At 44.2% G+C, this 11,398-nt stretch overlaps 1 protein-coding gene across 4 annotated transcripts in view; it reads left to right on the forward strand.

The window, feature by feature from the left end:
• The window catches only part of MYPN (myopalladin), a 106,744-nt gene extending 97,111 nt beyond the window's left edge, over positions 1 to 9,633 (forward strand). For all 4 annotated transcript variants that reach the window (XM_010375370.2, XM_010375355.2, XM_030941332.1 and 1 more), the window contains 2 exons: positions 4,422 to 4,555; positions 7,924 to 9,633. In XM_010375370.2, the coding sequence (XP_010373672.2) occupies positions 4,422 to 4,555; positions 7,924 to 8,093 (304 nt within the window). In that variant the 3' untranslated portion in view covers positions 8,094 to 9,633. The remainder of the gene's footprint in view (positions 1 to 4,421; positions 4,556 to 7,923) is intronic.
• Positions 9,634 to 11,398: the final 1,765 nt, after the last annotated feature.

Genomic DNA, 11,398 nt, shown 5'->3' on the forward strand with positions numbered 1-11,398 from the left:
GGTTGTTTTTAAGGTAAGCTTAAGGACCCAGTTTCTTAAACTGGGTACCTTGCTTAATCTTCCCTAACCAGGCCGGGTGCTGTGTGGCTCACGCTTGTAATCCCAGCACTTTGGGAGGCCAAGGAGGGTGGATCATGAGGTCAGCTCAAGACCATCCTGGCTAATACAGTGAAACCCCGTCTCTACTAAAAATACAAAAAATTAGCCAGGTGTGGTGGCGGGCGCCTGTAGTCCCAGCTACTCGGGAGGCTGAGGCGGGAGAATGGCGAGAACCCGGGAGGCGGAGCTCACAGTGAGCTGAGATTGAGCCACTGCACTCCAGCCTGAGCGACAGAGCAAAACGCTGTCTCAAAAAAAAATCTTCCCTAACCAACTTAGGGAAATGGCAATTAATTTGCCATTTTGGTTTTATCCTACAAGGGGACAAGTAAGTAAAGGTAGCTTCCGTACAAAACTTTCTACTGAAAATTATTTCTCCACAGTAAAATGAAATTGCCCCAGAGGATGTTGTAGCTGTTGGGTTTAAAGAATTTTGTCATCTAAAATATGTGTGCGTATTGTGTGTGTTGGGGGTGTGGGGGTGTGTATTTTTCTCCAGTAAAACTTAAGCAAGAACAGAGAATAGTCTTGGGTTAACGCTCCAATCTAACAATGCAACATGTTAAACTAGATTAAACTATATACACTAAGTAAACTGAGGGTCTACAATTTTAAATATGTTTTTATTGGGCAAAAACAAAATCAATGTCTGGAAAGCTCATTCCCAGTCGAGGCTGACTGCTGGGGCTGGGTGATTGCTCAGCCCTGGACTCTGAGGACCAGCTCGGTTTAGTCACCACTTTCTGGGGAAGGCAGTGGCAGGGGAGGGAGGAGGAGTGACTGAGATGCTGCGGTGGGGAAAGCCTAAGACTCAGAGACCGCTGCCCATTCACTGCCCATTCGTCTTCCCCCTGCCTTTAATGAAAAGATGCCTGTCATTTTAATGTAAGCATAGGACATTCTGGCTGGGCACAGTGGCTCATGCCTGTAATCCCAACACTTTGGGAGGCCAAGGCAGGAGGATTGCTTGAGACCAGGAGTTCAAGACCAGCCTGGGCAACATAGCAAGACCCCATCTCTAAAAACAATTAATTGGCTAGGCATGGTGGCACACACCTGTAGCCCCAGCTACTCAGGAGGCTGAGGAGGGAGGATTGCTTGAGCTCAGGACTTGAAGGCTGCAGTGAGCCATGATCATGCCATTGTACTCCAACCTGGGGATAAGCAAAACTCAGTCTCAAAAGAAAAAAAGAATAGGATATTTTGATACTTTAAAGTCATAGTGATTAGCTTCTGAAAACCACACACCTAGGAACATCTGAATGGTCCTAAATAAATGCACGCATGCACACACACACACACACACAGAGAGAGAGAGAGAGAGAGAGAGAGAGAGAGAGAGTTGCTCCTCAACTTACGATGGACTTATCTGGATGTAACCCCATCATAAATTAAGGAGCATATGGAATGCAAGCATCCTAAGTCAGGAACTGCCTGTATATCACCATGATTATAACTGTGCTGTAAGTATTTACGGTTTTCATGTCCCTTACTTCTCTCACCTATATGCCTCTGCTCAGGACATTCCTTCTTTGGGAACTCTCTTCGCCTTCTCCCCTACCCACACGCTGCAGCCCACCTCTCTAATGTCTGTTATCCCTTAACACTCACCTCAAACATCATCTGTCTAAGGAAGAGCAGCGCCCCTGCTTCCTCCCCTGCTTGGTCCAGGACTGAGTTGATGTTCTTCTACCAGCAACTCTTGGACATAGTCACAATTGTTAGTATTGATGCTTTCATTCTCTCTCCCACAACTAGACTGTGAGCATCTTGAGGGACGAGACCGCGTCTCCTTTGTTTTCATATGTCCTGACTCATCACAACACCCAATGCCTTTCACCTGGTAGCATAGTATGTAAGATGAAGGATTTATGAACAAATGCATGAATTTCCACTGTTATTGCCTCACCTCACTAAACTACAGCAATAGCATGCTAATGTGTCTCTCTGCGGCCAGGCTCAAGCCCTATTCAATACACCTCCTCACCACTGTGAAGATGATCTTTTAAGAATGCAAACTGACAGGGTGCAGTGGCTTACGCCTGTAATGCCAGCACTTTGGGAGGCCAAGGCAGGTGGATCACCTGAGGTCAGGAGTTAGAGAGCAGCCTGGCCAACATGGCAAAACTCTGTCTCTGCTAAAAATACAAAAATTAGCAAGGCATGGTGACACGTGCCTGTAATCCCAGCTACTTGGGAGGCTGAGGCAGGAGAATTACTTGAACCTGGGAGGCAGAGGTTGCACTGAGCTGAGATCACACCACTGCACTCCAGCCTGGGCTACAGAGTGAGACCTCGTCTCAGAAAAAAAAAAAAAAGAATACAAACTGATCATATCAGCTTCTGCTTAAAATACATCATTAGTTTCCCATAATCTGAGAGGAAGGGTCCCATCCCTTTACCATGGTGCACGTGACTGTCTCCCCTGCCTTCTTCCCAGTCCCCCCACTGGCCCGTACCCAGTGTGCACTCCAACCCCAGCTGTAAAGAACATGCCATGCTCCCTCCCACACCACCATGCCTTTGTGCAGGCTGTTCCACTACCTGGAACAGCCACATCCCACCCTCCCTGTGAGTTTCCACTCAACCTTTGAGACTGAGCCGGAGCACATCTTCTGGGAAGTTATCCCACCCTTGAATTGGCTGCATTATATTTCAGTGCTTGAGAAATAGATTGTTAAAGTAATCTCATTTTAGTCATCTCAGGTCTTTATACAGTGTTACATTTTTCTGTGAGCCTAACCTCACATATGCTTGTGCTTCTGAACATCCAGTATCTTCATGCTTCCTCCTTGATGACTGCGGCTTCCCAGAATAACCTTTTCCCCTCTGTCTTCTCCAGGCATCTTTCCCACAGCATTACTCTAGCATTTGCATTCTATTTATCTTTATTTCTACTTATTTATCTTTTATTTATTTATTTTCCATTAAACTTAGGGATCCTTCTAGAGAAGGAATTTCTTTGGCTAGGTATGGTGGCTCACATCCATAATCCCAGCACTTTGGGAGGCCAAGGCGGGTGGACCACCTGAGGTCAGGAGTTCCAGACCAGCCTGGCTAACACGGTGAAACTCCATTTCTACTAAAAACAACAAAAAATTAGGCAGGCATGGTGGTGGGCATCTGTAATCCCAGCTACTTGGAAAGTTGAGGCACAAGAGTCTCTTGAACCCGGGAGGTGGAGGGTGCAGTGAGCCAAGATTATGCCACTGCATTCCAGCCTGGGCAACAGAGCAAGACTCTGTCTCAAAAAAAGAGAAGGAATTTTTGTCCTGTTCATCTTTACACCCTCAGCACCCAAGGCAACAGCACCCAGCATTTTCCCCAACATAGTATCCAGTAAGTGTTTACTAAAGAAATATATCGAAGAATGAATGGATTAATTAATTAGCTAATCAGAAGGTGAAGGTAGCCAATGTGTTAAATTAGTGAAATCGTGGTGGATATTTCATTACTTTATTCTTGTTGTACTTGTTATTAATTGATTTATTCTTGTTTATTCTTATTACTTTATAAATTCTTAGACATAATAACTTTCAATGAAAGGTAAACACTTATTCATCCTTTGAGCTCAGGAAGCTGTTGCTATTGTCCCTACCGTGCAAATGAGCTGTGACAGCCCCATAGGAGAGGTTGGAACTATGAGTGATAAGAGGGCCAGGCCAGCAAGGGGTGTAGGGAACATGTGGCCCGATGTTTTTTGATCCATGGCTGCATATTGGAATCTCTGAGGTGTCTCCAAAAATCCTAATGCTTGGATCCCAGCCTTTGATTCTGATGGAATTACCTAGGATATGGCCTGGGATTCCAATATGCAGTCAAGGTGAAAAACTATTGATGTGGAGAAAAACAGAAGGAAACAGCAGGCTGGTTTCCTCCTAAACCTCATGAAGCTGGATGCTGCATGAGCCCGGCTGGTTACATTAGGAAATGCCATCTATGCTGCCAGTTCATCCACCCCCTGGCTCTATTTTGTCCTGCTTTCCCAGAGCATCCTAACAAAGTAATTGATGCAATGTCCAACCTTGTTTGGAAAAGAGAGCTTTCTGAACTTTGGTTGTGAAAAGTGGGGGTTCTGCTGGTGGGGAGCGCAACTTCAGTGGACTTGCAGCAGTGGGGAGGGCAAGAGCAGGTCTCAGCCCCAGCTGCCCCCTCCTCCTAGTATGATGAAGCTCACTGCTGCTCTTCTGTGACGTCTTCCACCTTCAAATTTGTCTTGATGTTTGCCTTAAGCTGAGTTCCCCCTTCTTCCTGGAACCCTAAATTTGACAAAGGCACTTCTGCCCCCAAATAAAATATAGGTATATTCTCTTTTTCTCCAGTATGCACCAGGACACAACAGGGTATGCCTGCCTTCTCATTCAGCCAGCCAAGAAATCAGATGCTGGATGGTACACGTTGTCAGCCAAGAACGAAGCCGGCATCGTGTCATGCACTGCCAGGCTGGATATATACGGTAAGTGTAATGCTGTCAGTTGAACATCTGCATGCAACTGATAGCTTAAAAATCTTTCTTTAAAGATAAGTGGGCCAGGCAAGGTAGCTCACGCCTGTAATCCCAGCACTTCGGGAGGCCGAGGCAGGCAGATCACCTGAGGTCAGGAGTTCAAGACCAGCCTAGTCAACATGGTGAAACCCCACCTCTACTAAAAATATAAAAATTAGCCAGGCATGGTGGCACATGCCTGTAATCCCAGCTACTCAGGTGACTGAAGCAGGAGAATCGCTTGAACCCAGGAGGCAGAAGTTGCAGTGACCCGAGATTGCACCACTGCACTCCAGCCTGGGTAACAGAGCAAGACTCTGCTTCTAAATAAATAAATAAATAAATAAATAAAATAAAGATAGATGGAGTATGCTTCCATAAATGAATTGGGTAGGCTATGCTATATTTTAGTGTTTAAGAGATAGATTTTAAAAGTCATCTCATCCTGGTTACCTCAGGGCATTATTTTTACATTTTACTATGAGCTTAACCTTCTTCCAAAAGAGGGCCTCTAATACCAGGAATTACAGCTAGTCCAGAGTTTGCAAGTGCTTGTGCTTCTGAACATCCAGTGTTTTCTTGCCATCTCCTTGCTACTGCGGGCCACCCACTGGAACTTCCCACTACCTGTGATCCCCCAGCAGAATTTTTGATACTCCTTTCATTTATTCATTTAACAAATGTGTATTGCTCCAATCCCCCAATCAGACTTCTCTAATAATAGAGAGCTGTCCTAATAATAATAATATCAAGTGACATTTGTAGAATGACACATAGGATCCCCTCTCTCTTCCAAAGGCGGGACCCAAAGTGATACCCTTAAATCTCCCAGACCCATGAGATTATTATAATTGTAGTTACCGTCATCTAAGGCTGAAGATTACATGAGAGTAACAACATTGTACAGGCTGTCCCACCACCTGGAACAGCCCGCCCCACCCTCCCTGTGAGTTTCCACTCAACCTTTTAGACCGAGCTGGAGCACGTCTTCTGGGAAGCTCCCCCACACTTGAATTGGCTGTGTTATATATTTATGGAAGGCTCAGAGAGGTTGGTGACTACAGCTAGGAAGCAAATCTAGGCCTTTGCATTGTTTCTTTGAACCACATTTCCAATTTTCAAAAGGATCCAAGAAATTAATTTTTATTTATGTATTTGTGTAGTCAATCCTACACTTTTTGACATTAACTGGTATTTTTGGAGACATATTTCTTAACCCAAAAGAGTGTTTCTTTTTTTTAATCCTTTTTTTAAAAACCATAATTGATTAGAAAGTCTCACATTCAAAACTGGCTTAACCTGATTAACCAACATAATAAATAAGAGTAGCTCTGTCTATTGCCTGATAGACGTCTCTGCTATTTATGAGTACACAGCAGATATTCCCTTTGTTTAGTACCATGCAGGAGGGGCCATTTTCCCTAGGTCTAGTTTTTGGAGAAAATATACAATTTTCTGGTTATTTTCCCTTATCCTACGACTTGAGAAGAAATTAAACTGTGAAGGAAGCAGACACTAATGTGCTTTTCCCTGGAAAAATCGGGGGAGAAAGAGGCCAATAGTGATAGATTCCTTAATCAAGGCTAAGTCCTTAACCATTTCCCAGTCTTCACCAAGTCAGAAGGCAGTAGGTCTCCAACTGAGAAACTCCCTACCAATAAGCCCTGAAACAGATGACTCTTGTGCCAATCCTGCCCTCCAGTGGCTGAGTTTCCAGGTCACTTTGTCCTGGCTCTCCTCTCCCTTTCGTTCCTGTCCTGCTTCCATAGCACCAACAACAGGCAGTGCTGTTTCCTCAGCTGGGACCTAGGATGGAGAAGGCGTGGAGGACCTGGGCTGGAATCAGTTCCCTTCCCCGCCACCACACTTCCTGCCTTTCTGAGGAATGGGGACACATAGGGCTCCCCTCTCTCTTCTCTCACTTCCTAATCCTGGGAACTGCAGTAGTCCAGTTACGATGTCAGAGAGAGCAGGGAAGGGCTAAGAGATGGAGGGGCTGGGAGGAGACACTGTGCAAGATCAGGCCTTACTGAGTGCCTGCTCTTTAGTGAAGCTGCTGTAGGTTTGGTCCCCCAGATTTTTATTTTTCTGAATTCACTCAGAGGTATATAGACTGAAAAACTGAATCAAGATGATGAAATCAACAAAGGACCAATTTCTAAATCGGAATGCTAGAAAGGGGCACAGCTTTCCAGAACCCACAGCCTGAGAGTTCCCCACGTAGGGAACGCGCTTCTCCACATCAAAGTACCCAGAAACCTAATCAGAAGATTGCCTGGTAATTTCTGAATCAGGAACCACGGCAGAGACTATGAAGTTTGGATGGGTATCTCACTCAGGCCATGTTCAAACCTTAAAGTCATGTCTGCTAAACACAGCAGCACTTGGTGAACATAGAAACTCTAATAAATTATCTTTTGTCCCTGAACCATGGTTGATTGTACCTAAATTACTTTTCAGTCTTCTTGCTGTAACAATAGAACCTGATTAGGGAGATGGGTAGGTAGGTAATGGCTGATTGGGGTGATTGGGGTGATTAGGGTGTGAGGTAGGCACTGCGCAGGGTCAAACCCATTGTTTGGCTTTCATTTCTGCAGCTTTCTTATCTCTATCTTTTGAGGTGCCCTCTTTGAGAGCCTACAACCCTCTGTACACTGCCCCTAACAGGCCTTCATGGTAGGCTGGTGGAAGGGGATAAGCTTGAGAAATCACCCTAGTCACTCACTCTTCCATCTTACAGAATTCTTTTTTTTTTTTTTTTGAGATGGAGTCTCACTCTATCACCCAGGTGAAGTGGCATGCCTTGGCGTGATCTTGGCTCACCGCAACCGCCACCTCCTGGGTTCAAGTGATTCTCATGCCTCAGTTTCCTGAGTAGCTGGGATTAGAGGTGTACGCCACCATGTCCAGCTCATTTTTGTATTTAGTAGAAACTGGGTCTCACCATGTTGGCCAGGCTGGTCTTGAACTCCTGAGCTCAAGTGATGTGCCTGCCTCAGCCTCCCAAAGTGCTGGGATTACAGGCATGAGCCACTGTGCCTGGCCCCATCTTAGAGGAATTCTAATCTCTCACTTGTAGGATTCTAATATCTTACTGAATTAGAATCACAGATTTTGGATTTAGGGGCTTAAGACATTGCCAGCACAGTTTCCTTATTCCTGGCAGGGAAGGCTTTATTGTTCTCTTCTACAGATGAGGCAATTCAGACCCAGATATAGTTACATGCTTTACCAAGAATCTGCAGGGAGCATTGGGGTGAGAACCGAATGTGCCTCTACAGAGTACCTGCTGGACTGCATTCCTTTGATCATAACACATTATTTGGTCCATTTTCCAGCTCAGTGGCACCATCAGATCCCACCGCCCATGTCTGTCCGGCCCAGTGGCAGTCGCTACGGATCTCTCACCAGTAAAGGACTTGACATATTTTCTGCCTTTTCCTCCATGGAAAGCACGATTGTGTATTCATGCTCTTCTCGGAGTGTGGTGGAGAGTGATGAACTTTAAGAATGTCTGGGTGCCTGCTGTGTAACAGAGCGGACTGTGGAGGGGGAATGAGAACAAGCCAGACTTGGTGGTTTCCAAACAACTGAAGTTGAGTAAGTTCCCACGCTGCTGGACCTGTGGCAAGGAGTGCTTTGAACAAGTCAGCTAGGGATTCTTGCAGTCTCAGCTGAGGGAGAAAGGTAGGGCCGTGCCTTCTAAAGATTCCAACAGAGATGTGAGAAGATAATATAGATGAACCAAAGATGTCGCACAGTTGCCATCCACTGCTTTGGGAAAAAACCAGCATGCTCCCCTGCCCCCTGTTGTGTTAGGGATGTTTAGGTCATACTAGGAGCAATTAGGAGCAATATGCCTGGGCTGAGAGCAGTTAGGCAGTAGTGACCTTAGGATATAACTAACTCACCAAACAATGCCAAGGAGAAAGGTGGGGAGGTCACCATCGCCTTTCAACGATTACATGTATAGCAGTAGTTTTGGTGAATTCACTAAATCAGCTTCCACTTAGCATTAGGAGGTCATGCCATACAACTCACGTATGCAGACAGACACTTTTGATTTGCATATCCTGGGTGTACTGAGCCACATAATAAGGTGTCAAAATGTGCTTGAGAGTCCAAAAACTCACTGAAACACTTGATATTGCACAGTGCACTTATTTTGTGGCCAAAACATGGCCTTACCAGCTTGTCTGCACCATTTTATTTTGGGTGGTGACTGGTTTTTTTCTGACTTTGCATATCCCTGGACACTAGAACTAATAAGCCAATCAGAAAGAAATCCTCTGCGGGGTCACTTTAAAAATTACTAGCTTCAACTGGCACTTACAAAATGTGCAAGAGTCATCATTTACCCATAAAATACACCTCATGCGCTCCTCCCCCTCTCCCCAAAAGTCTGAAAGTGTAGGAGGAAGGAAGAGATACAAACAAGGAGAGGAAATGATGGCAGAGTGTTGTTTTTGTCACTTGCCCCAGCAGAGCAGTGGTTTTGGAAGGAGAGGTCTTTAATCGCTTTGAAATGCTTTGAGATCATTAGTCAAATTGCATTTTCTATGTAGAAAATATTCTGCTAAGTGGAAAAGTTGGGGGAAAGGGGAATATGCATCTTTATTCTAATCACCAATTCAAACCCTGCCTCTTAAGGAATTTTTAGACTTAAGTTCACTGTGATATCCCTAATGCCTAGAAGAGTACCTAGCACAAAGTAGACATTCAATAAATATTTGCTGGATGAATGAATCTTCTATTATTATGTCTATTATAAGAGAGCCTAATCTTATATTCTGCAGGAGTATACCACCCACACACCAGTCCAAACACTGCCATGATAGCACAGTTTGCTCTAGGCTGTCCAGGGAAATGAATTGCAGGTGTCTGTTATCAATTCCCTGTGCTCGAATCTCTGGTGCTATCTGTGCCAAGCACCTCCAGCTGGCATTGTATTTGTGTGAACAGATAGTAACTGCTTAGAAAAGCTTGAAACTTTCTTCACTTCAAGGCAAGAATTTCCAGCATAAAAATAAATTCATTCACTCGAGAAATCATTTGTATGTCTACTCTGTATGAGATGCTGTGCTAGATACTGAGGCAGATATAAAGATATGAATAAGTCACAGTCCCTACCCTCAGAGAGCTCACAACCTACTAGAGAAGGTAATATTTGAGGCATGCAGAATGCTGTCTCTTGAAGCAAAGTAGAAGTTTCTAGTGCTCTTCGTTCTATTTTTTCATAACTTTAAAAATCTTTTCAATCTTTATTTCTTAATAAAACAAAATGCCATAGGTTACATCCTCAAGCAATAACTATTTCAATTATTCAGCAGAATTATTGGATTCTGTTTTTTAATGTATTCAGTAACAGTAGTACAATATAGGCACCCTTAATGAAATAGAATGCATTTTGTATGGAATCCAGTAAAATATTGTTTCCATATTGACTTCTATTATGAGATCTCTTATAAACAAAGAGCACTTTTTTCTTTCTTTCTTTTTTTTAAAATGGAGTCTTGCTGTCACCCAGGCTTCAGTGCAATGCCACGATCTTGGCTCACTGCAACCTCTGTCTTCCAGGTTCCAGCGATTCTCCTGCCTCAGCCTCCCAAGTAGCTGGGATTACAGGCACGCAACACCACGCCCAGCTAATTTTTATATTTTTTGTAGAGACGGGGTTTCGCTGTGTTGGCCAGGCTGGTCTCGAACTCCTGACCTCAAGTGATCCACCCACCTCAGCCTCCCAAAGTGCTGGGATTACAGGCGTAAGCCACCGTGTCCAGCTTAAAGAGCACTTTCTAACTCCAGGACTGCTTCTAGAGTGTACACCAGACCTCCCCATCACACCTACTTCTGTAAACCCTAGATAGTTCTCCCATGAAAGGATGTTCTTCATCTCTTCATCTCTGTGCTTTCTGAATTTTTTCTCTCCGCTTTGGTGTTCAACAGAGAACTAGGATAAATATTACATTTGGCCACTAGGTGGCACTGTCTCACTCCCAAATATTAACAGGCCTAACAATTCCTGCAATTTGAACTATTAGATTATGTTACAGCAGGGTTTCCCAACCTCAAGGCTACTGACACTTTGGACTGGATAATTCCTTGTTATGGCGGACTGTCCTGTGCATTGTAGAATGTTTAGCAGCATCCCTGGCCTCTACCCACTAGTTGTTCTTCCCCAAGTTGTGGCAGCCCAAAATGTCTCCAGACATGGCCATATGTTCCCTGAAAGGCAGAATACCCCTTTGTTGAGAACCACCGTGTCAAACAAATCAGGGCCCTGCTTTAAGAATTCCATTAGAATTCAACCCAGCACGATGACTCATGCCTGTTATTCCGGCACTTTGGGAGGCCCAGGCAGGAGGATCGCTTGAGCCCAAGAGTTCGAGGCCAGCCTAGGCAACATAGCGAGACTCTATCTCTACAAAATAAAAGAATCCAATTAGAATTCAATTACAATGAGGAATATTTGAATAAAATTTTTAGTTCCATTGGATGTTTGTTTTCAACATATCCAAAATCAGATTCACCTTCCCTTTATAAACCATTCCTCAATCAGTTTAATGATTTCTGTTAATGGCACCATCAACGTTCTTCATAATTCTAATAAGAAACATCCAAGTCAGTTTTTGCTTCCTCTACCCTATCAATGGACAAGTCCTGCTAATTCTACTTCTATCATTCTTCTTATAGTCAGGAGTTTCTTCCTTTCCCCTGCAGTGCTCCAGTTCAGACTTCCATTACTTCCTTCACTTGCACTCAATAATAGTCGGGTTTTTGTTTTTTTTTTTTTTTTTTTTTGAGGTGGAGTCT

Source organism: Rhinopithecus roxellana, chromosome 11, assembly GCF_007565055.1.
Source record: "Rhinopithecus roxellana isolate Shanxi Qingling chromosome 11, ASM756505v1, whole genome shotgun sequence".
In the NCBI taxonomy this organism is placed as follows: domain Eukaryota; kingdom Metazoa; phylum Chordata; class Mammalia; order Primates; family Cercopithecidae; genus Rhinopithecus; species Rhinopithecus roxellana.